Source organism: Drosophila sulfurigaster, chromosome 3, assembly GCF_023558435.1.
Source record: "Drosophila sulfurigaster albostrigata strain 15112-1811.04 chromosome 3, ASM2355843v2, whole genome shotgun sequence".
Lineage (NCBI taxonomy): Eukaryota > Metazoa > Arthropoda > Insecta > Diptera > Drosophilidae > Drosophila > Drosophila sulfurigaster.
The window spans coordinates 22,553,846-22,578,944 of record NC_084883.1 but is presented as its reverse complement, the minus strand read 5'-3'; the positions used below and the strand labels follow the sequence as shown (position 1 = coordinate 22,578,944).

Here is a 25,099-nt window from a genome sequence, read left to right as displayed (position 1 = left end):
ATTGCATGAACATTTGACTATGAGAAAGCTCTCTTCAAAGTGGCTGCCGCGTTTGCTCACTTTTGACCATCAACAAGAATGTGTTCATGATTCAATGACAGTGACAAAACTACATGAATTTAACTTCGAATTGCTCCCACATCCACCGTATTCGCCAGATTAGGCTCCTAGCGACTTCTGGAGGTTCGCAGTCCTGAAAAAATATTCGCCGGTAAAAAAATTTCGTAGGAATGAAGAGGTTATCACTGAAATTGAAGCCTATTTTGAGGCAAAAAATAAAAAGTTCTAAAAAATTTATATTGAAATGTTACAGCGGCTCTGGAATGATTGCGATGCTCTTGATAAAGATTAAATTAATGAGTAACGCCAATTTTGATCCAAAAAAAGTGTGTTTTCTTCGTTAGGCCCGGGACTTTTCAGCCCATGTGTTAATAAGTATTTTTCTAGGGTATGATATATTATATTATTTTATACTGTATTAAATTATGTGTCGACAACGTTGACAATATTTAAGTATATGTAGGGTATGTGGAAGTTGGGCAACTATAACTTCAACACTTATAAATTTATAATATTGATAAGCCCTAAACTTATTGAGTCTTATCAGTTGCCACAGTGATAGGCGATTTACCTGTCTAAAAAAATCGAAACAGTAGTGGGAGCTTTTCCGATTGGAGCTTTTTTTCTACACCCGCGGCACTTTAGCAGTACTTTTAGCAGTTCATGGCACCGGGCAATATTGCTGAATTTAACGATTATTGAAACAATTATTGCGGCAATTGAAACATGTTAATGGCAAGCGCGTCAGTTGGTGTGCAAACGCAACAACAGGAACAACAATAGGAAACTTTAATGGAGCTGCTGTCGGCGGAAGAGGAAACAAACAATAAATGGCGCGCAAATAGCAAATGGCAGCAGAAGGCGCAAACTGTTTGAATTTGCCATTTTGTAATTGGAAAATACGGAAATTAAATTAAACAAGTAAGAAAGTTACAGTCGAGTGTGCTCGACTGTGAGATACCCGCTACCCATTTTTAATAAAGGCAAAATATTGCGGTATCATTTTCAAAATATACCGAAAATACTAAAAAAATACTAAAAATATACCAAATGGTATATTTGGTATATCGATATAGTACACCATTCAAAATATACCATAGACGGCACAATGTACCAGATTGTCGGCTAACACAACCAAGACCCCTAGTAAGTAGGCGTTTTTGCCCATACAAAAGTATTTCTTTAATAACTTCCACAATTTTCTTCTGATCGCAACAAAATTTTCAGGAATCATAACTACTATAGTAATTATTGTATATACCAAAATTCGTAACTCTAGCTTTAAAATTACGCTTGTTATTCGATTTTTTTGATTTGTGGGGGCGGAAGTGGGCGTGGCAAAAATTTGAAACAAACTTGATCTGCGTGCAAACATAACAAATGCTGTCGAAAAAAAATTATAGCTCTATCTCTTATAGTCTCTGAGATCCAGTGTTTCATACGGACGGACGGACAGACGGACAGACACACAGACGGACAGACGGACAGACGGACAGACGGACAGACGGACATGGCTATATCGTCTCGGCTGTTGACGCTGATCAAGAATATATATACTTTATAGGGTCGGAGATGCCTCCTTCTACCTGTTACATACATTTCCTGCCGGCACAAAGTTATAATACCCTTCTACCCTATGGGTAGCGGGTATAAAAAGGCAACCTAACTCCATCAGTTTCCTATATCGTTGGAGTTAGTTGTAGGCCCCGGCGAGATTCGAACTCACGATCTCCTGTTTACTAGACAGGCGCTTTAACCAACTAAGCCACGGCGCCTTGAGAGATGCGCCAGCCAGATAGAGAACAAGAGCTACGGACTGCCGTGCGGAGTTCGGGAAAAATCATAAATAACTGTGCGAGGGCACACAGATACTTAAAAGTATCTCTCACATGTGTGTGTGCCAAGAAAGAAAGCGGCAAAGAAAAAAATAGATACTTATGTTGTCGTCGTCATTGTGGTGCAGAGCAAAAGTTTTATTGTTCGGCCCCCGAACTAGTTATGTAATCTATGCCATATTTATCTACAACTTGTGCCGCATCGTTTTTCGTTTGCCCAGTCGACAAAGTATCTATAAGTAGACATATCTCTCTCGGCTGTACAAATACTCGTACTACCAACCAACAACAACAGCAGCAGCAGCAGCAGCAGTGAGCGCACTAAACGAAGTTTTACTTGATGCTGAAGTTCCAGTTACCGCCTCGCAGGCATGTTTGTCTATATTGTGGGTTTGCTGGAGCTGAAGAAAAATGCAAATGTTGGTGCTGCTGCTTCTGCGGCCAAATGGAAATTATTTGTACTTTTGCGGTCGGCACACACAAGTACAGTGCAAACTCAAGCACTCGAATGTATCTTTGAGATTGCTGCTAAACAGAAACAGCCCAAAGGCAAGAAGCCATCCAGGCAGGCAGTCAGGCAGCCAGCCATTTCCCCTACAGTTTACATTGTCAAAGACTTGAGTAAGTAAAGTAGCAAATACAATACTCAACAACTCACCCGTTTATACTTTCAAAGCAGGTGCGACCACTCTTTCAATAGATCCGCATCTATTCACATAAATCACCAAAACTTCAAACAGTTGCTAAACACATTAACGCTAAATACCATTAGACACAATCCCATTCTCCCCCCGTATTGATTCTGATACCGATGTCAATTGCCATTCCCTGTCAACCCTCATGGACTGGTGCAACAGTTAAGTTAAACAGAAACACGCACGACAACTACGCCAACTCCAACTCCAACTCTCGAACTCTCGAATGCTATAGCAAACTAATTGCCCGAAGTTAGTTGCTCATCAAATTGCCGCATCATTTTACGCAGATTTTTATCGCACATCGAATGTCTGCCACAGCAGCTGAACCAGCAGCAACAGCAGTTGGCCAGTTGACCATGCCCAGACCCAAACCCAGCTAACCGAACCAAAAAGTATCTAATGCGTTTCCTGTGTTACAGCCATGTTCTGATGTCTGATGTGTTTGTTGCCTGTGTATCTAGCAATGTCTATCTCTTTCTCTGTGTGTTTCTATACCCTACGTCATGCGGGCAAAGGAATTTAAGGACTGAAATTAAAACGACACAAAAGTATCTGCAAACAATTGTAGTTAGTAAAGTATCTTTGGGTAGAGCATTACCAGTTCGTTGTGCTGATGTTTGCTGGGATTCTCATGTAACATTGTAATTTGGCATGGCATTGAAGCGAACGCTTATCAGCACATGACTCCAATAAATTCGTTTTTGCCGTTTTCGGCGCTATCTCACTTAGCACAAGGACTGAGGCGCATTTAACCCATGTAGCCTTAGCCCAGAGGGAAGCAGGGCAAACGGGGAGCGCTACTGTAACATAGCTCGATCTCAATCCATAGTTTGTTTGTCTGCCAATGCGCAGCAATTGAGTTTTTACGCATTTCGACAAAAAGGCTCCAAGAGGGAGGATGTGAAAACTGTGGCCGCCAGCTCTCGCTTTGGGCTGTCAGCTCCATGGTTTGTGTCAAGGACTTTTCTGATTCCTCTTACTTCTATTTTCTTTTTTTTTTTTTTTTTAGGGTATTTTCGTGTGTTTTGTGTGGGAGAGACAAATCTGCTTTTGTTTTTATCTGATGCCATTGCGTATTTAGCTGTAGCGTCTTATCCTGGTGGGAATGCGTACATTTGTATGGCGTCGGATTAGTATTTTGTGGAGAGCTCAGGGATGGTAAAAGCAAACGCTGGGATATTTGTAACTTTAACGGGCATTCTCTCAAAATAAAAATGCACGTCATTAATTTGAGGCAATTGCCGCGGCAGAGTTGAAATTTTGTAATTATTACGAAGGGGCCACAAAAGTGCCATAAAAGCCGCCGAGCGCCAATAATGTTAATTGAGCTACATTTCAGACGCAATTAGTAGACGGCAATTTGACCAAGTTGGCCAAACAAATAAAATAAAAATGAAATACATTCATGGCTGGGTGGCTCTTCAATGTTTGTCCACGGGGGGAAGTATAGCTGAGCAGTGCCAATTCCGTCTGTAATTTTGTAAAACAAAGTAGCTTATATTCTAGGAAAGCGAAAATACTTACTCTGTGAAATGGCGTTTGCAGTGATTCCAATCGTCGATCATGTTACTGAACAGCGAGTGTAGAAAGATGCGCATTAGTATCAACTCCACAGAGAGATCATAGTGCAACTGATTGTGGCAACGCATCGGCACCAAATAACGCAGTCTGGCTTGGGTGTGGTTCATCATGGCTTGCACCTTGGCGCCAAAGTGATCGTTGTCCACTTTGCACATCTTCACCTGCTCGTGACGCTCCAGGCAGATGCCAAAGAATTCGATGGCCTTCTGCTGAAAACCCTGAAACTTCTGCACCTCGCTGGTCATCTTGCCGAGACATTTGTTCAGCTGGGCACGCATTGCTTCCAATACTTTGATTTGACTGCGTGTTGTTTGCAAATGTTGCATGAACTTTTGTAGTTGGCACTTGAGCACACAGTTGCTGCGTTGCAGCAACAGCTGCTGGTTGGGTGTACGAAAGGATTCGTCCTCTAGTGGAATAGGATACTTCTGCTCACATGGATCTGGAGGTGTTATTAGCAACTTGCTGCGCAAAAGCAGCAACCGCCCTTTGATGGACTCCAGTTCTTCGTAGGCCAAATCGTAGTCGGGCTCTTCAGCTGCGAAATGTGTGTCTTCATTGCTTTCACTGACTTCGGCCTCCTCTTCGACTATTATGCCAGGGGCGTGGCACTTGCCCTTATACCAAGTGTCTAAATTTCTATGATCCATCACGATAAGAAAACAAAAACTTGAACTCGAACTAAATTGTGGGTGATTAAATGAAACTAAATATGAATTGTTGACAGCAACTGCTGAGATCGTAAAATCAAATTCCATTTTCTACTTTCCCCCCTTTAATTGAGTTAAACAAATCTGTTTTCGCTCGTTTCACTTTCAATTAAATAAACAACTTTTCTCCATCCTTTGATGCCTTTGCCTGCTGTTATGGCATTTTAACCCCTAATTTATTAATGACTGCCGGCATTCGTCAGCGCAACGACAAGGACTCAAAAAGTTCATATTTCAAAAATGGCTGCTTAGCAAGCAACAGCAACAGCCAAAAAAGGATAAAGGATAACAGAAGGGTTGGCAGACGCTGACACGCCGACGATATTATTGGGTACCATTTGATTAATGACACTTGCGGCCCCAAACGCTAGAGGATGGGATGGAGGGAGGAACGCTTTAAGCTCGAATCGTTTTACCCAAAAAATTGCTGTTTGCCTGCACAAAATATTTGCACAGAAAGTTTCACTTTTCGCCGAGTCTTGTCACGTGCAGCGTGTGCAGCCTGTGCAAACTATTTCATCGCATATATCCAAGAGCAAAATTCCCAACCCCCTGCATATCCATCTCCATATCCATATCCATGACGATGTCTCTCTCGCTCTGTTTGGTGGGGTGAAAACAGCTTCCTCCTCGAAGTGGAGTAAGAAAATTTCTGCATGCCGTTGCGCATTGTGACATGGCAGATGAATTTGTCGGAACATGTGTTCCTCCAGCTGTGGCATTGACACAACTCCTCGACTGCCTGCTGACTGCCTTCTGCCACTCTGCCTGTCATCTGAATTTCAGGGCAAGTGGAACTGATACAGATAAATTAAATTTCGTTTGCCAGTCCAGGAAGATGTACATTGAACTTGCATGCCAGCACGAATTTTGATTCCTGTTCAACTTCCCACTCTCTGTCTCCTTCTCCTCTGTGTCTGTCATGTATTAGTTTCTGTTTATTGACGATTGTGCTAAGAAGGAACGGACGGGGGAAACAAGTTCAACGTGTGGGAGCGCCAGGTTATTGGCATTATAAACACGTATCCCGAAATGAGAGCAAAGCGTGTTGCATATTGCTTTAACAACAACGTACAAAATTGGTTTATTTGTGGCCTTAACGGGTGCTGTGATATGTTTTCAATGGTTTAGCTTTTGAAATATGTATAATCAATAGTTCATGGGTGAGATAACTACACATAGTAAAGGTAGCTATGTTAGTTGTGTTGCCAATAACAATGTTGCAAGATTTAGAAATTGTACAGGAATTTCAACTATTAAGTTCGAGTATTTATTGTTAATAAATAGATTATTTGTAGTTTGTTATATTTTAATTTGGAAATAAAGTATGCAAACTATTTTGGTATTTATTCACACGTTTTAAAATAAAGTTAAAGGCCAATCGCCCATCTGTTTGTTTGAGAAAAAATTGCCACTTTAAAATCTTGTACAATTGGAAATAGTATAGCAATTTAATCTGTTAATTCTTATTTCAAGAAATTTGTAAGAATGTTTTATATTTAATAAAAGAATTGTATAGAATTTATCAAAAGAGTATGCGTAATAGTTTTAAATTCAGTTCTAGTTTTAATTAATAAATTAACAAGAAAGAAAGTTACAGTCGAGTACGGAATTATTCTTAACATTTAATAATATACAGCAAAAAATACAAAAATATACATAGAAAACTCTGGAGCAAAAGTGTGATAAAAAGGTTTCTGTTTCATTTTATTTTTTGAAGGACTATATATCTTAAAGCAAATTAAATCAGTTTAAAATATATTTAGAGTGTTGGTAGTAGTAGTGTGTTGGTAGTATATATACATAAATTGTAGAACTAGTTCTTTGATTAAATAAAATTGAAGTTTTTTAAACTAAAAGAGAATCTTAATATTTTTGAAGTGCGTATCAGCTGCTGAAAACCTTCAATACTTAATACATCGTGGCTGCCATACTTTGCTAATATGCAAAGGGGAATATGGTTATCATAAATCACAGAACACACACACACACATTGGCAACATCAATTTGTTTATACTTGCATGTATACGCATATGAATCGACATCGCGGCATAAATCTGAATATGTTACCCAAGCGCATGTAATCCCAGAGCAAACGTGACTCAATTATATGGCCGCCAGTGTAGGGAGCAACACAGCAGTGCAACTGGGAAGAGGACCACCCAACTTTTTATGCCGCCCCCTCCATACGCGCAGCTGCTAGCTGCTAGATGTGTCTCAGATTTCATATGGAATCTTTTGCAAAAAAAACAATGCATAATTCTGTTGAATAACAGAAGCGATGCGAAGCGTAGAAAAAACACAAACAAATTTATGTGAAAAACAATAAAATTAAATTGTTTTCGCATTCGACATTCAGCGCTTGGCACTCAACTCAGCGCTCAGTACTCAGCAGTCAACGGCATTGGCAGCCGCTGCGAAATAATGAACTCATCTAGATGAGAATAATAAATTTTTGAGTAATGTGGCAGCCAGAAGCGGAAATGCTTGCCGCCATTTTATAGCGCAGCCACTTGAGTGTGCGAATGCGTGTATGTGTGTGTGTGTGTGTATGAGTGAGGAAAGGGAGAAAGAGAATTCAAAGAGCTGAAACGCAGAACCAGGTCGTAAACCACAAGTGCTCGCAACTGGCAGCGACTTTGTCACATTGCCACATCCTGCCCGAAGCGCGAGTTGCAGAATGAAGTCGCAGCCGGAGTTGGAGTTGGAGTTGGAGCTGTATTGGAGTGTTTAACTCATGAACGCCCACTTTGATTTCCATTTGAATTGGGCGCGCAGACGGCGCAGGAGCCACTTGTAATGCCAACATATGTTGCTCGATTTATGGCTCTCTGTCATCAAGCGGAATGGCTTTAATAGAAGCAGACACACACGGAAACATTTTCAAATTAAACACAGTAGGTAATAGAAGAAACAAATTACACTAAAAGGAAAACATAAACTCAACTCTCGTTACAGAAGGTGAGGATGATGATCTACCAGCATTCGACTTAATCACAGCTGCCTCTCCGGTTGCAGGTAATGTCCCAAGCATTGACACCACTGCAGCGGCAAGTGGCCGAAGGCATCGTCAAGTTCATCTGTCGTGGCAACTATGACAAGGCGCTGGGCACACTCAACTACATGGCCGGCACATTCCCGCCCCAGGAGGAGAGCACACTGCGTCGGCTGCTGAAGCGTCTGCAGCGCAACAACAAGACGATGGACTCGTTGCCTGTTTACAAAGTGCTGTTGCAAGAGATGCCCGATGTGGATGCGAATCTGATCAGACGCATGGATACGCATATACCGCATGAGGTGCTTGGTGAAATCTACGATCAGATGCACTCGCCTGACTTCGAGCAATTCCAAGTGCAGCTGGAGCACTTGCAGCGGGTGGAGTACAATGTGATGCGGCACACTTTAATTCTTTACGAGCACTGCACCAAGCTGAAGGCGGCGCAGCGGGAGTTGGACAAACATCACTTGATGTCCGGCATCTGTTTGGAGTTGTATGTCCTTTATTGTCTCATTCTACCACTTGGCATTTATTTGCTCACTTTTTTATTTTGAGTGTCCAATGGAAATAGTAAAAAATTGTTTGTTCTGCACACTTTGAAACACTTTCACCTGCTCTTACTCTCTCTTTTTCCCTCTCTTTTCGTCTGTTTCTTTTGTTGTGCTGCTCGGCAGACGTTTCAATTAAATGCTCGCAACGTTTGCCAATTTGCACGCACACATGTGACTGCCTCTGCCCCCTTTGCTTCATCTCTTCCTCATCCCCTGGCCAGACTTGGCATTTGAAAAATAGATTTCTAAAACGTTTAAGCTGCTGCATGTGTCTTGAATTTTAAACTCGCAGCTTCATATTAAAATTGCGGCAAGGTAAATGCAACCTAGACGTTGCCAACTTCCTGTCTCGCCCCTTCTCCTCTCCTCCCACCAACCCTTGTCATATTATAAGATGCTAGCTACCCCAAATGGAGCATATGCCTCCGCCGCCAAATAGCACAAACGTGACCAAACTTTTTGTGACTCTTCTTTGTGCATTGTTGGCAGGCGATCATTTATCTTAAATGCCAACGCCTGGAATGGGGAACGTTTCTTTGTGCTCGAGCTTGCTCTATGCCGAGTGCTGTGTCCTAACGTCTTCTTTTGGCCAGGCACCGAGGCTGGCCATATGCTAGGCAACCAAAGGCATGGTCGCCTGGCAACGCAAGGGAAGTCTCTCAAGGTGCACGCGGGTTGCTTAATAAGCGGACGCTACACCGGAAGCGGATTCATGAACTTAAGCGGCTTTAAAACGCAGGACAACGCTTTGCTGCTGCCCTGAGTTATTATTGGATCCGACTTGGTCGGCGTGACCAATGAGTTTACTAGGGTAAGAATGATTTAGGATAGCGCGTGTCCTGCAATATTACAAAGAAAAGCGAAAACAGGCAAAAGTTCAAATAAAAGAAATACCATAAATAAATTGCAGATTTGTAATAAGCAAAACAAAATATTTATTTACATGTTTAATTGCTGATATTTGTGCAGTAAAACGATGACTGAAAATATTGAAAGGAAAGAATATAAAGAATGTGCAACGAATAAATAATTGAAATAACGACGCAAAATTGACGAGTTAAATAGAAATTAGTTATTTAATTTGTTATATAGAAAAGCGAGAATTTTAATAAGAAAATTGTTTTAAGAGTAGGTAATACAAATATCGTTAAAAGAAAGTGAAAGAAATAAAGAAAATATATTAAAGAGTTGAAAATAATTTAATTGTTTATCATGTAATTTTCTATTTATTTATTATTTTATAAATGCGAGGTGTAAGGAAAATATAAATTGCAGTATACATAGACATATTCTTGCAACACTTTAAAATAAGCAATGAAAAAATGGCTACAATTTAAAGAGTTAAAGCGAATTTCATTATTCATATTATTTGTGCAGAAATATTGACTTAACGATGATAAACTATTAACTACAATTTCAAAGCAAATTGCAAAATATTCAAAGTTATTTCCTACTTATTAAAAATACTTGATAAAATGCTGAAAGTTATAATAAACAAAGAAAAATGTTTAATATTTAATGTTATATTCTTGCCTTTATTTGAAAGGGCAAAATAAAGGCAGTTTGATGTGCTGTGAGATGCCACTTAAATGCAAATCTTTGTGTATTTAGTTTGCGAGTTTGTTGTCTGAAAGTGGCCAAAGGAATTTTGTGCAGTAACTGCTGGAGTTTTCCTATAAACACACAGCTGCTTATAAAACTTTTCGAAAAACAATTACAGAGCAAACATGGACAAGCACAGAGAGAGTTGTTCTATCTTTTGCATATAACTTAAAAGGAACTTTTGAATTTTTGTTGTTTGCCCTACGACTTTGTGTAACGAGAAGTTCTGCTGGCAACCCACGTGAGTACATATATGTGTGTGTGAGTGAGTGTGTATTTCCTGGCAGCACCTTCTTTTTGCCCGGCAACGTATTAAAATTGCAAAAATTTTAATCTTTTTGAAAAGTATTTTACATATTCTATAGATTCAGTAGTAGGACGTAAATGTATAATGTCCCTATTGGGTTTTACTCGAGTATAACCAAGAATTTATGTATGTATTCAGGCATCACAATTTCCCATTCTCGCACAGCAATAAAAGGCATATCCTGTATAACGTTTTTACCTTCCGCTACTTCACCGCCCACCGCCCATCTCTCAATCGACGTTGGCAGGCAACGTTGCTGTTGCCTTTGGCAGAGCCAAGCAAAAGTTTTTGTCCTTGCTCGATGCGAACGACGTAAAATTTTTATAGACACGTAGGTGTATGCTCTATGCATGTGTGTTTGTGTGTGTGTGTGTGTGTGCTTAAATCCCAGTTTACTACTTTAGGTGTTTACCACACAAAGGCCAAAGCCGCTGCTTCACGCTGCAATCGTCGAATTATGCAGAGATCGAGGGAGAAGCTGCTAAATTCGATGGAGAGACTGAGACTGAGATTGTTTTGGCGCTTGACTTGATGAAAGATTTTTATCATGCAAATAGTTGAAGACGTAGACAAAGCGGAAAAGAGAGAGGGAGAGGGAGAGAGAGAGAGAGCGAGGGCGTTTTCACTGGGATTGCTGCTACTTTTATGGTAGCTACTAAATTGGATTTATATCGGCATCTCAGGCAACTGCTGCCTGCTGAGCTTTAAGCCCGCAAAACTTTGCACATTTATCAACTGACGCCGTTTGCCACGCCGCCGCCCCACAATCTTGGGGCTCGACTGGCTACGAAAATATGTTTTAATCATATTTATAAGTCAAAGTTTAATGCCCTGGCTACAGCTCGTTTCGGACGCTCTTCTTTGGCATGCCAGTCACACAGTCACAAAAGGCGGCGGCCGTTTAACGTGACCATGCCCACTTAACTTATTGACATTTGGCTTGGACTCCCTCCCTCTCCCTTCCCACTAAACATTCAAGTATGCTGAGTTTCCTGCAGGATTCTCAATATCCTTACCCGAATGTCTTTTGGTATACTTAACGAACCAGCAAAATCTTCTGTATTCCAATACAAAAGAAATACGAGTATATGTATTTCCATTTGGCCGCAGGCTCTGCTGCGTTGTCCTTTTTTTCGACTGTTGTTGTTATTGGCATTGTTGTGCTGTGCGCTGTGTGTCCTGTTGTAGTAATAATCCTGCGCGTGCTGCGGCTCGCGGCGTTGTCCTGTGCGTTGTTCAGCGCTGTTGCCTTTTGCCTTTATCTAATTTATTTCCCTTTTGCCTGTCGCTGGCTTATTTGCATTTGCTTGTTAATTTAAAGCATCTTCCATCATTTGTTGTGGCTCTGACGTCGCCCTCTCGACTCCCCTCCCACTGCAATTTCTTCATTGTCGATACTTTTGGATTGGGTTGCCGCTTTTCCGTTGCTTGTTTGGCATTGATGATGGCATTATTATTATGTGTTGGCGCCTTGTTCATTCTTTTTGTTGTCGCTCCCTCCTCGTCTCGTTTTCTTATTTGGCATTACTTCCGCTTCCGTTGGCTGCCACCAGTCGCCATCGCCATCGAGTGTTGCTCCACAGCTTCCAGTTTTGTATTTGCATTATGCCATTGTTGCCAGTAGAAAAGTTTTTCGTTTTTCTCTCCTGCTTGATTCGTTGCTTTCTTTCTTTCTTTGACATTTTCATTAAAAATTGTGCGTAAAGTGAATTTCGAGTACGCAGTTTTCAAATTAAATGTGCTCAAATTTATGGCTGCCTCTATTGAATTTTAATGACTTGTAATGCAATATGATTTCTATTCCATTAATTATTGGGTTCACTGCAAATTAGTTGAGTTTGCTTTTTAAATGATTTATGACTGAAACGTGTGTCGCGGAAATAACTTCAAATCAGAAATTCCCCTGTCCCTAAGTGCATTTTAATTAATTGCAAATATCCATAATTTTATTTAATATTCTAAGTCATTTTTTTGTTGTGGGTGTAAATAAATGAAAATTAATATAATTTACACGTTGGCCTCTTTAATTAGTCGCATGCATATTTTTGCGATCATTTTTAGCTGCTGGCTGGCTGACGGGACGTATGCGCAATTAAGGGCTTAAAATAAATACATGCAATTAATGTGCCAAATTATTTATTCAGTTGTAAAATGTTTTGTGGTTCATTATTGGTCGTGTTGCATTTAAATGCATTTACATAATGCTGACAGTCGAAGGCAGAAAAAAAACTGTTATTTCAACGGCTAATTGAAATTCAATATGATGATGAAAAAGGCACTTTAAACTTTTGTTAAAGTTGTCTGACCGCAAAACACCTGCACCACACGCACCGCGTACAACCACAGTCAGCGTCCAGTGTTCGTGCCACGGGAGCATGTGTTAATGACTTGGCCGCCAGCTGCCAGCAAACGCGCCCCCAAACCAATTGTTGTCCTGATTCGGACTGCCGTGAGCAGTCACACATAATCCTTAATGCAAACATGCAACAAACAGACAGACACAGCTGAGCACAGGACATGGCAGGACATAGAGGAGTGTAAAGGACACCGCAGGTACTCAGTACAGAGAGAACTCAGTGGCATTTTGACCACTGTCAGTGCAGAATTTATGCACTACACCCACAACTAACTGCGGCTTTCGGTTTTGGGTTTTGGTTTAGGCAAATGGAATATTTAATTAAAACATGCACAGCACAGTACAGCACAGACAAAGCTCGCTTCATGTTGCGGCACCTGCTTGCTGCAGCCAGCTGATACCCGGAATTACAGACGAGGCGAGGCGAGGTGAGGTGAGCTCAGGTGAGCATTTGCAATTTGTGGTTAGCCCCGGCATATAGAGAGCATTTAATAAAACTGCGGCCACATTTGAAAGTCAACGCCATATGTACATGATACGTGTGTTTTAATAGCAACAGCAACACAGACATCTGACTCAAAACACAGCAAAAAAAAAGCACAAAATTTGTTATAACATTTATGGCAACTCGTGTGAGCCACAGCCCATAACATTTAAATGTTATGCGGCCAAGGCTTTCAACGCCTACCCCGGATATGATGATGACGATGATGATGACGACGATGGCAATGACTATGACTATGACGATGATGATGATGATGTTGCTTTTTTGAAGCAAAGCTCAAGACACTTAGCCACAATAAAAGTGAGCCCATAAAATTATATTGTCCACACTGCGGCACTCGCTGTTGTCCGGCAATCTGCAATCCAAAATCCGCTCCCGGCTTATCCCTCATCACTTCAGCAATGTGTGAGCTTTGGTTGTATTTTTATTATGCTAATAATACGCACTGCAATGGGTATTCGAATGGGCTCTTTACAGCCCAACTTGGAGTATTATGGCAGCCAAGAGAGAGCATTATGTGTTCCATTCGAGTAGAAGTTCACGTGCGCCTAGAAGCAAGCTGTGATTTTTTTTTTTTGGTTGTGCCTTTTTGAATTCTTTTAGTACAGTTTAATGACCTAAATCCGCATCGCAAATTTATGGGCATTTAAATATATATGCTTTTATTATTTATAACAGCTGCTCTGTGCGATTTATGACATGAAATATGAAAGGCCTTTTAAATATTTACAAGTTTCACTTGATACAGCTTTTTGTTCTATGGCATTTGTCGTTTTATTAATGCTCCATTCATTATTATGATGCGGGCGGCTTTTAAACAGCGATAAGTCGACCCTTCTAGAGCCTACAACAGGTTAAGTGGTAGGCACCATCAAAGCGTAAAAGGTGTGAAATTCTGAGAATGCTGGCTCATCACAAAATGCTTTGAAAATTGAGGCTATAAAATATATCTATTGTGGGGGATTTTTACTCAACTTGCTGCTGTTGTTTTTTGCGTTGTCAATATAGATCTCAATTAATCTCTATTTTTTATCTAATTGCGACTGTATCTATAGCAAGATTTTAACTTGTCAAATTTTGAGCTGCGCTGATAGTTGCCTTTGGTTTGGGGATGTTTACTTTGATTCTTTGATTTCTTAATTTGAAATTCAATTGAATTCGGTTGCCAACCCTCGGTTGGTGTGTAGTTAAATCAAGCGTTGTGCTGTCGTTGTATTAACAGTTCATTTTAATAATGGCTCGGCTTACAGGGCAACCCACAGGAACAGAAGGCGGGGAAGAAGTAGCAGCAGCAGGCAATGGCAAGTCCTTGTAATGAAGCCTTAATGCCATCTTGGCTGGCTTTCATGTTTGCCTTAACACGTGTACAAGACGACTCGACGTGCAATAGAGTCGGGGTAGCCTCCTGCTTATTGTTCTGGATTGTAAGGCGCAGTTTCCAAAAGGGGAAGGGGAGGAGAAAGCACTGTTTGCTCGAGTGCGTGGCAAAAGCATGTCAAGATTTATGTCTCAGCTCATTAGGAAGCTAATTTGTCATGTGTTCTTGTGCGTTGTGTGTGACACGACGAACGATGACTTTAAAATTTCAACACTTTAATTGAAAATTGTTCAACGCGCAAAGCAAAACAAAGCAAAAAAGAAAGATGTTGAAATTGCCAAACTTTGTTTTGCCAGCAATGCGGGATTAACTGTGTTTAAGTGCCACCGCCAGGATAACACAAGTAGCTGTAGTAGCAGGACATTCCGCGTAGCTAATTTATGGCCAGACCGTGCCGCGCACCCCTTTCACTTTTCCAGCCAGCAGCAACCAAGGAGACCAACCGGAAGAAAATGCCAAGCGAAAGCGACTTTGCAGTGCATAAATCTTAAACCGCAAGGAATGAGTGCCGCCAAAGCGGATTACTTGCCGTGCATTGAAACAATTTATTTTATTATAGTAGGATTTCTATTCTTTTTTTTTTTTATCCAACGCACAGAATCTTCTGCTGTTTTCCTACTTTTATTTTATCCCTTTTCTCCCCTTTTTTTTTGTCTTTTTTTCACCCCAAACACAAGGACAATTCGCTTTGTAGGCGTTGCCAGTCTTCGCGTTGACAGTTTTAAAACAAAACTTGTCTACTTTGCAGTTCGTAAAATATGCAGACAGTACGGCATTTACATATTGAATGGAGAAAGTGCCGACTGAATAGATATATACATAGTAGAATCCATTCAGACATCCAACCAAAACGAATGCTACTTAATTGCTTTACGGCCTTTGGGGTAAACAGTTGTGGCAACGCATCAGAACTTTTGCGATGACAAACTCCCCACTTAAAATCTTAAGCAAAAATACTTCAAAACTGGTTGGCTAATAAGGCTTCGAAATCGAATACGTAAGCTCAACACAACTGATTAAATACCGCCATATTATTTGCCGTCGAAGCCTGCGAATTTCTGCAATTTCCATCTACAGATAATCGCATAAGTTTATTGCCGTTTATTGAGGTGCATGGTGCTGTGTGTGCTTGTGTCGACTGTCGACTGTCGATTGGTGCCAAGGGCTCAGCTTGAGCTTGACTTATAACAACAATGCACGCACACGGGCTGAAATGGTGATATCTTTTAGGCAAACGACGTGTCGACAGAGTGAGCTCAGCGATAAGATATGGTCCTGTCTAGTTAGTCAAAACGGAATAAAGAACTTGGGGCATGGCCTTTAGGTGGTAAGTTGAGAGAGAGAGAGAGAGAGAATGCTAAGCTAATCTGCTTGCAGCACGCAGTCAAAGTGGGGAGAATGCAGCAACATGCAATTCATTAGCATTAGTTTGCAACTGCAACTGCAACTTCAACTGCAACAACAGCGAAGATTCAGACATGTGTTTTGACTCTGTGGACAATGCGAAATGTGAATGCGATGCGGATATTTTGGTGAGGTGAAGAGAGATGCGTTTGAACATCGCGCATAATTGCCAGAGAATTTACGATAATGTTTTAAATTAAAAAGGATGTTCGTTGTAGCTCTCAGCTCTCAGCTTTCAGTTCTCTGTTCTCAGTCTCCATCTCAGTTCTCAGCTCTGTCCAAAGTTGCTTTCATTTTTATAGTCGCAAAGCGCGCTGTGGACGGGTCGCATTAAAACATCTTGACGCAATTTTTGCGATAAGTCGACAGCCGCGTCCCATCCGCCGCAAGACCTGGTCCAAAGGATGAACCAAAAGGCCGGCACCAGTGGTAGAGCAAAAATAATGGCTGGATTATGTACGAATCATGTCGTCGTCGTCGTCGCTGTCGTTGTTGTTATTGGTCTGTTGGCCATGGTCAGCACATGTCTCGACCAGCAAAGATCATGTACGCCTGAGTAAGGATAAATCAACTGTGGGGCCAACGAGGCCTGAAAACCAGACCAACACATGCTTGTAAGCTTAAAAGGTGTTAAAACTATTTTTGTAAATTTAATGTGCGATAAAAGAAATGAAAATGCTTGCAACCTCGTTCGCTTCTCATGCCACATTCTGTTGCTCGTCTCAGTCTCTCAACAACAAAGAAAGAGCAAAAAAATCGTGACGAATGCCCAGCTCTGCGCTGCTTTAGCAGGCTTAAGCATCTGAGCCATTTCGGCCGCACACCTGTAATAAAAACTCTCAGGCTTTTAAGCTGGGAACACATCGAGTACGGCCAAAATATATGGTACAAATTTAATTTCCCTTAAATGAAGTTTGCTTCATGTTTATGTGAAATTCCCTGTCATTGGCTTAAACGCATTTTAAATTGACTAAATGCAGTGTTCTCATTAGTTGTGGTCTCATTAATATTTATTGCAAAGCTGTGGGCATGTAACTATCTGTGTATTTTGTGTAATTAAATTATTCCATGGTTAAATATTTTGACCGCGAGGAACAATTACATAAATAAATGGCTGAACAATCACGCTTTTCCATCTTAAAAGATGAATTCCAAATTGACAATTTCTTTAAACAAGATTTCGTTCTTCATGTTTTCTTTTAGGCAATCTAAATTTAAAAACGTTCGATTCTTTGTTTTTCACATTTATTGTATATCTTTATTTTACAATATATTCTTGAAATTAAAAAAAAAAGTTCTAATCTTGATTCAAGTATTTGTGTTCTAGGTTAAATTTTTAAGAATGTTTTCTTGATTTTAGCACTTTTTTTTCAAATGAAGAACAATGAATAATATATTTCACTTATACAGGTATTTATTTGAAATATACTCAAATTAGTTAAAGACTATTAACAGGCTATTGAGAAAATTCTCTGTTGCATTTAACAAATTCAATGCGGTTTATACCGTGAACAATCCGAAGTAAGTTTTGGTAAAAGCCTAGAGAATGCTATTTTTATTAGCCAAAAGAGCATTAAAGCCAAATTGGAAGCAACTTGCAATTTGTAATTACGCGTTGTTTGGCTGCCGGTTGCACCTGCCACCAAAGTTGTTTAGGAGCATCGTCATGGTCAGCGCCTGGAACATCGTCTAAGCCAGCGGCTATGCCAATAGAAGTTAACATACGTAGGCCATTAAAATTACTGGTAGTCGGGTTTGGCTCGGCCCATAGACTGGGCTAGCAACCTAATGAGCAGCGGACCATAAATGGCCTAACATTGTCCAGCAGACTCCAGGAGGTAAGCAGCAAAGGCAGCAGCAGAGGCAGCAGCAGCAGCATCTTGTAAGTAAAATTAGAAAGCAATTTAAATTGATGCCCAGCTTTTGGAGAATAGAGGCAAACAGCATGTTTGTGTTTATTAAATGTTTGTGGGCATGGCCGAACATTTATGCTAATCATTGTAATATGCAATTGAACTTGAGACAAAGTCTGGGCGTGGGTTGCACCTGCCTCTTAGCTGAGGCAGTCGACGATATGTGTGTGTATATATAATGTCGACAACTTGTTGTCGGGATATTTATGCAGACTATGTACGTATGCGGCCAGCAGCAGTCAATGGCGTTGCATTTCTCAAACTCACAGTTCCAACGACAGCGACAGGCTGAGATACTACTACATCACATAACATGTGTGTGTGTGCTCTACATCATTATCAATTTGCAGCCACAGCCGCAGTCGATGTCGATGTCTCGTTGAGGCTCTGGTCGTGATTGTGGTTCGCGTTGTCGCCAAGATCAAGTGACGAGGACGTAGACGGATGGCCAAAGGCGTCTGGATAGCAGATCCGTTAGCAGCGACAGCTTTGGGTGCTTCACAGCTTCGGTTCTCTGCTCCAGTTTGTTGTACAGCCTACGGCATTTAGTATGTTAATTTAAATGAGAAAAGAACGGTATTTTACGATTATGGCTTAATTACTTACATCATAAAACATAGACAATGATGATCTGCGACCAAATGGCTGTTACATTTTTATGGCCTGCTCCTTCTTCTGTCAGCTCGTTCCGGTCCCAAGACTATTTGCTGCCTCAACAGGCTGGACTCAGATGATTAACACTATCATTTATCTAATAGCATAACTGCTGCCACGGCTGCTGCGTGAAGGCACAAAACTTTAATCGAGTCAACTTAAAGGTGCTTGGAAATCAATTAAATTATATAGCATAAACTAAAGGCTTGTAATTTTTAATGAGGCTTTTCTATCGCTCTGGGCCAACGCTGGGTAGGGCTGCCATTCAATTGCGATCAGCTCAAGTTGAGTTGAGCCGAGTTGAGTTCATCGGGCCATTAGTGTCTCTATCTATGCTCGGGCTTCACTCAAATTGCATATGAAATATGATGCGTCAAGGTGCACAGCGTTCATCAGATAGCCACAAAGTGGATCGGGCTATAAACTATGGCCAACAACTCGTCTGCTGCTGCTAAGCTGACAGTCGCATTACCAGTTCCAGTCACAGTCCCTGTTTCCATCTAGTTCTAGTTCAGCGTTCCTTGAGCTTAAGAATTGTTATTATCATTTCTGCAGTGAGACAACTGAGGATGATACCTCGTTGCCATCCATTAGTTTCTCAATATTTCTGTTAAGTGGCAACACTGGCACAATGCTATCTTTCTTTAAGTTCTATGCTGCATTCCCAAGTTCGGTTTACAACTCATTGTGATCATGGTCTAGAATTCATATATTAATTTCTGAAGTTCTAAATGAGTGAAACTTCTGAGCATATTATCTCGTTGCTATTCGGTGTTTTTTATTTTTAATACTTCTCAATCATTTGGTTCTATATCGCATTCAGCTTGTAACTTATTTTTTGAATACTTTAGAATTATTATTATAATTTCTCAGTTCGAAATGATTGAGACGGTTGGGGATAATATCTTGACGCCATTGCATTCCCACTTCGGTTTTCAACTTAATATTATTATACTTTACAATTATTATTATCATGTATGTGATTGAAACGATTAAGAAGAATACCTCGATCATTCGTTGCTCTTTTCAATATATCTGATAGGTGGCAACACCAGCAAAACATTGCTCCCTTTCTCCCAGTTCTATGCCGCATTCCCCAGTTCGGTTTGCAACCTGATGGAAGCACAGCAGAAAAACTTGCACGGCGAGTAAAAGAACTTGAGCATTCGCAGTGCACCGGCTCGATGCCCCATCTATCCTCCTATTCCCAAACTCCAGACTGCAAACTCGTTACTCCCAGCAGCGCAGTCGATGGCGACGTCAACGACGACAGCGGCAGCGGCAGAGGCAGCGACTGAGGCAGAGACCGCGCAATTGCTGACAAACATTGGCAGTGCGAAAACAAAGCTCAACGCGAGCAGAACCAAAACACGGATGTGATGCAAAACAAAACAAAAAAAGAAAGAAACAGAGAGTGCAATAAAGAGTGAGACAGCAAGTGAGAGAGAGAGAGAGAGAGAGGAAGAGTGAGAGGGAGTGCGAGTGCGAGTGCGAGCGATCTCCACTAAGATCAGTAATACAACGAACGACTGCAACTACTTAACAGCAGCGCATATTAAAAACGCTGGCCGCGCCAAGCCGACAAAACTGCAATAAATTAAAGCCAAAAACGCCGCGAGGCCGAATGAAATTTGTGAACGCCACAACGCAGCAGTTACACGGTTGCAGTTTCGCGTTCCGTTTGTCGGCTACTTTTTGGAAAGGTAGCAAAACGCAGCTCCGCCCGCGGCCAGGAAGACGGCAGAGACCAGTCTCAGTCTCAGCCTCAGTCTCAGAGTCTCAGTCTCCGCCGCAGTCGGTGTCTCAGTCTTAGTTCTCTCCCGGTTCGTTGGCTGGGGCAACTGCTGCGCATGCGTGGATGTCGATGCCGACGACGACGACGCGACAACGCGTTTCTCTATGTTGCAACCTCAATTGCAGCCTCAGTTGGGGGAACTATTATTAGTCGCCAGTTGCAAGTTGCCGGTTGCCTGGGTAATTAAAGCGTGAAAATCACTGTTTAAATTCTCATAAATTTGTGCATTTAACGCAATTGCAAAGCATTCCAACAACTGACCATCTATCTAAATCTCTACGTGTGTGTGTACCGACAACGACAACGACAACGACTTGCTTATGGATCATTAGTTTTGTGAATTCAATTATAGAGTAGCAGCTGCCACAGTGGATTACCATCCCACAGCCACCAGGTGAGTACTACTAGTATTTGTCCTAGCACATTGCTTTCCTTTGGCTTCGCTTGCATTGTTAATGACGAGGGCGTGTCCAACAATTGCAGTGCGATGGCTGAGCATAAATATCTAGCGAGAATTGCTCGCGTAACTTCTGTGACGCAATTACACGAGTGGCAAAGGAAATAGCCATTCTGAATACACCGAAGATAGTAATACTCTAGCACAGTAAAGTTGCTTTGCATTATGTTGGGAAAAAATATGATTTTGTTGGTCCATATTGACATTCAATGGTGATTATAGAAAAGAGTTATGTGAATTTAATGTAACACTAATTCTTTACTTATTTCACAACTATAACAGTAAAAATATTTATTTACTTTTATATTATTATTACTATTACAATCGAGTGAGCTGGACTGTAGACTCTACCCATTTTGAATTAAAGCAAAACAGTGTGGTATTATTCTTAAAATATACCAAACACTATACCACAAAAATATTAAAATATACCTAAGGTCATATTTGGTATATCGATGAAGTACTTCATTTGAAATATATCAAATATACCAAAAACAGTAAGAACTTCATAAATAACTTTTACAATTTTTATCCTATCGCAATCAAAAACCAAAGTTCCATCTTATAAACAAGACCAAATTATCCAACATATGGAGGCAAAATAATGTTTATTCCCGTAAAGGTTTTTTTTTAAAAAGAAATATAATATAATATTACTACTCAGTTAATAAAGTATTCAGTTTAAGAAAAAGCCAATAAATTAGTTAGACAACGAGCCTTTTCTAGTTAGCACTAAAACAGCTGTCAATAAGATCATACTAAAGTTTATTGCGAAATAAATAATGAAATGGTACTTTAGATGCAAGTAATGAAAGTCAGTTAAAGCTCTAAAATCATTCAAATAAATTAAAATGTTATGTCCACCCCAGACTGAGAGTAAGCATAAAAATAACACACTTATGGTGGATTTGGTTAAATGGAAAAACTGACATTAAAAGTACAGAGCTGATTGAACATTTTCATATGCTTGGTGTACAGCGAAAATAAATGCAATATTTAGTGGCCACGTAAATGCGGTGTTATTAGGCCATTAAATCACTGGCTTTGTGGCTTATAGTTTCATTTGGCCAATTGATTTAAATAGGCGCTTTTGTGGCTCGCTTTAAATTGCCAATTATAAGCAGTTCCCAGATACGAGTGAGATAAAGCTGTTAAAACGAAATGCGAGTTAAAGCGAAACTAAATTAAAGCAAAAATCTTTTGGCTTTTGCTGCATTGTAAATAAACGAGTAATTGGCCACAGCAACAGCAAGAGAAACAACAACAACAATGACATGGATTGTGATTTAATCACAGCTGGTCAATAGCAATAGCCCCAAATGCCAAACACTTTGGCAGCCGCGAGGGAAACCATTCCCAAAATCCATTGAGGTCCAGAGAGCACTTGCTCATTAAAAACGCAAAGAGTGCACCACAGTGACCCTAAAGAGCTTAAACAACCAACACACACATACACACACACTCTAGACAACAATACAAAGTGAAACCCAAAAAAAAAAAAAATTAAAATAAATTGCGAACGAAAATAAAGGAAATACAGAAAAGTCGCGGCATCGAACGAAGAGTTAACAACTTAATTGGATTTGCATGTAATTTTACTGTCCAGATTGAAAAAATCGACAGTTGTTGGCTCGTTCTTGTTGTTGTTGTTATTTCTGCTCGTTGCCAGCATCTGAGATAAGCGGCTACACAAACAAACCGCATCTGCAGGATGCGTAAGGCAAAAACGCGCTTAAAACGCGTGGAAAATCGCACCAAAAAAAGTTGCGCTGACAAATTTAGTTATTTGGACTTATCACAAAGTTAATGTGCATGCTTGTACTTTAGTTTTATGTTAGTCGCTTTTGCACAGCAGTTACCCAAAAACAAATATATGTTAACTGTCTGCAATGTGGTCGAGCAGCTTAAGAAAAAATGCTGAGCAGGCGATAAATGAATTTGGCATAAATTATGTACACTTGACGGTGTTTGTTTGTTTGCTTCCACTGCAAATTGACACTAAAACGACGCTGGCCTGACTCTGTTTTGTGATTGTGCAACAGTTGTGGGGGCATAAAGAGTCAATGGTTAGCGTTGACTGCACCACAGAAAGTCGGCAGCACTTAACGAACGATCGTATCGTGAAACACTTTAAACTCCTTTCGATTTCAATTAACTCACAGCCAGAGACTTTGCCTTAAAGTCACAACTGAATGATAGCAGGAACTGTTGATAAATTCAGTTGCAGCATTTGTCAGCCATTAAGGTAACTCATTTGCTTTCTGGTGGTCCACTTTATTCGCTTTCAACAGGTGTCGTTTAGATCGCCTCGAGAGTTGCTTCAAGAGTTGCAGCTTTACCAGAGAGCAGCGTCGCAACTATTCGATCGCCTCTTGTTTGCATAACAGCAGCAATTCCTTATCGAACACGCCCGAAAATTAAACATGTCAGCGCATTAAGCGACTGATGATAAGCCAAAAGTCCTTCCATGCAAATCGGAGACACTCGCCTTGCGGCGATTGGCAGATTGAAAAGAATTGCGAATTGTGCAAGAGTATAAGAGTGCAGCAAGAGTGTGGCAAGCCTCTTATGGCAACCGTTGCATGCAGCTCTCTGGGCCTGGCCAATTTAGCTGTGTTGCCATAAATTTGACTGCCTTTCTGATTATTTCTATAAAAATAAATACTCATAAGCAGTTCATAAGTTTTGTTGCGTTTTGTGTCTTTGTCTTTAGTTTTTTTTTTGCTTTGGTTTTTTTTTTTTTGCGCTCTTGCTGCCTGGCAGATTCGGAGCTTGTTGCATTTTGGGCTTGTTAGGCTCGGCGAGTGCATGGCGATGCCATAAATTAACGTCAATTGGCGGGCGCAGACGCAACCGACCAGATCACGGAGAGCTGCATACTGCGCATGCTCACATAAATCTCTGGCGCGGCGGTCAACAAAGTTCATGTATTCATTTCTGACATGACTATCTGGTTGCTGGTTGCTGCTTGCCCGTAGGAGGACTTTCTGTCTGTCCGTCTGTCTGTCTGTCTCTCCATGTGTGTGTGTTCGGGGTATTTAAATTGTGAAATAAAAGTAGAAATTGCTAGTTTAATAAACAAAGAATCGTCACAGGAAACATAAAAAGCCAGCGGCCAATTTAGCGGCAATGCTTTTTGTCTCCACATGACTTGCTTTTGTTTGTGTGTGTCTCTCATTTTGATTGAATTCAAATCGCAGTCGCATAACATGCCACCGCCGACAGCAGCAAAAAAAGGGGCAATCATGAAGAGTCATAGAACACGATTTTCAAATACACTTACTACATGTTTAAGCTTAAGCAAACTCTGAAAGAACAACAGGTTCATTTGGGGAAAAAGGCAGTTTAAATTGTCATAAATAAATAAGATTCGGTATTGCAATCTAAATTTATAATACCATTTAATCACACATTAAGGTTATTAGCCAAATTTTTAATATGGATTTCATCATGAAAGTTGAAATGAGTTATCGATTCAAAAGTTTAGCTTTAAAATTCTCATTTCTTCTGCTCATACGATCATAATAAAAAATATAAAACACATTATTCCATTTTAAATTTATGTTGTATTTTATTCTCATTAAAATGCATCACTCAAATTTTAAATTATTAAATGTGTTTATCATTTAAAATTTTGAATACTTTTCTTGCTGAAAAATATGGTAGAGTGCGTTTGTTTAAAATTATATATATTTAACTACATATGAAATAACCTTTTGTCCTTAAAAACATAATATATTTTTATCTTTTAAATTATTGAATTGAACATACAAATGTTTCATTTTATTTCTTTAAGATATGTGATTGTTATCTATATCAATCAATTGTTCTAGTTGGATTTTAATTATGGTTGGATTTTAATTTTGTCATTGTTGCGATAGATTATATGAGTTTCTAATTTTAAATTTTGGCTTTCAAATACTCCTCTTGTTTAGATAGGAAAGAATGCTTTCTTTCTTTTAGAACGAAATGTGTTTAAGTACACCTGCGAATTCTTTCTCTTTTGAAGTATAATTTATGAATGTGCATAATTCCCAAGCATTTATGTAATACTACGCCAGTTGCATGGGAAAGTGATAGTTGCTTGGGTGAAGTGCATGTAAGAGTATGAAAGGAACGTTTGCGGCAAGAATGCGAAAGTCATTTGGGCCGGGGAGTGGTAACGTTAAATGGCTGCAACAACAACAGCAGCAACGACGACAGATACATTTGAGATGGAGATGGCGATGGCGACGGTGACGGCGACGGCGACTTCTACTTGTAGTTGGCCTCGATGGCAGCTACCGTTTGTTTGC

At 40.3% G+C, this 25,099-nt stretch overlaps 2 protein-coding genes and 1 non-coding gene across 3 annotated transcripts; 1 reads left to right on the top strand and 2 right to left on the bottom strand.

The window, feature by feature from the left end:
• Positions 1 to 1,761: 1,761 nt before the first annotated feature.
• Trnat-agu (transfer RNA threonine (anticodon AGU)) lies at positions 1,762 to 1,835 on the bottom strand. Its single transcript has one exon. It is a non-coding gene; the product is annotated as a tRNA-Thr (tRNA).
• A 1,982-nt stretch (positions 1,836 to 3,817) lies between these two features.
• On the bottom strand, positions 3,818 to 4,885 carry LOC133844054 (uncharacterized). Its single transcript, XM_062277881.1, has 2 exons — positions 4,118 to 4,885; positions 3,818 to 4,063 (listed from the first exon to the last, which is right to left on the bottom strand). Exons 1-2 carry the CDS (start codon positions 4,822 to 4,824, stop codon positions 4,015 to 4,017), a joined length of 756 nt encoding a protein of 251 aa, XP_062133865.1. The 5' UTR covers positions 4,825 to 4,885; the 3' UTR covers positions 3,818 to 4,014.
• Positions 4,886 to 7,734: 2,849 nt separating this feature from the next.
• LOC133844651 (uncharacterized) lies at positions 7,735 to 8,476 on the top strand. The gene is made up of 2 exons (XM_062278734.1): positions 7,735 to 7,845; positions 7,903 to 8,476. The coding sequence occupies exon 2, from the start codon at positions 7,906 to 7,908 to the stop codon at positions 8,434 to 8,436; it is 531 nt and encodes a 176-aa protein (XP_062134718.1). The 5' UTR covers positions 7,735 to 7,845; positions 7,903 to 7,905; the 3' UTR covers positions 8,437 to 8,476.
• The last annotated feature ends 16,623 nt before the right edge of the window (positions 8,477 to 25,099 follow it).

Excerpts from the sequence above, each read along its gene's own strand:
- LOC133844054 (XM_062277881.1), bottom strand. The coding sequence starts at position 4,824 with ATGGATCATAGAAATTTAGACACTTGGTATAAGGGCAAGTGCCACGCC. Across the intron at positions 4,064-4,117 it reads TGCAAACGCCATTTCACAGA|ACGGAATTGGCACTGCTCAG; the intron begins GTAAGTATTTTC and ends ACAAAATTACAG.
- LOC133844651 (XM_062278734.1), top strand. The coding sequence starts at position 7,906 with ATGTCCCAAGCATTGACACCACTGCAGCGGCAAGTGGCCGAAGGCATC.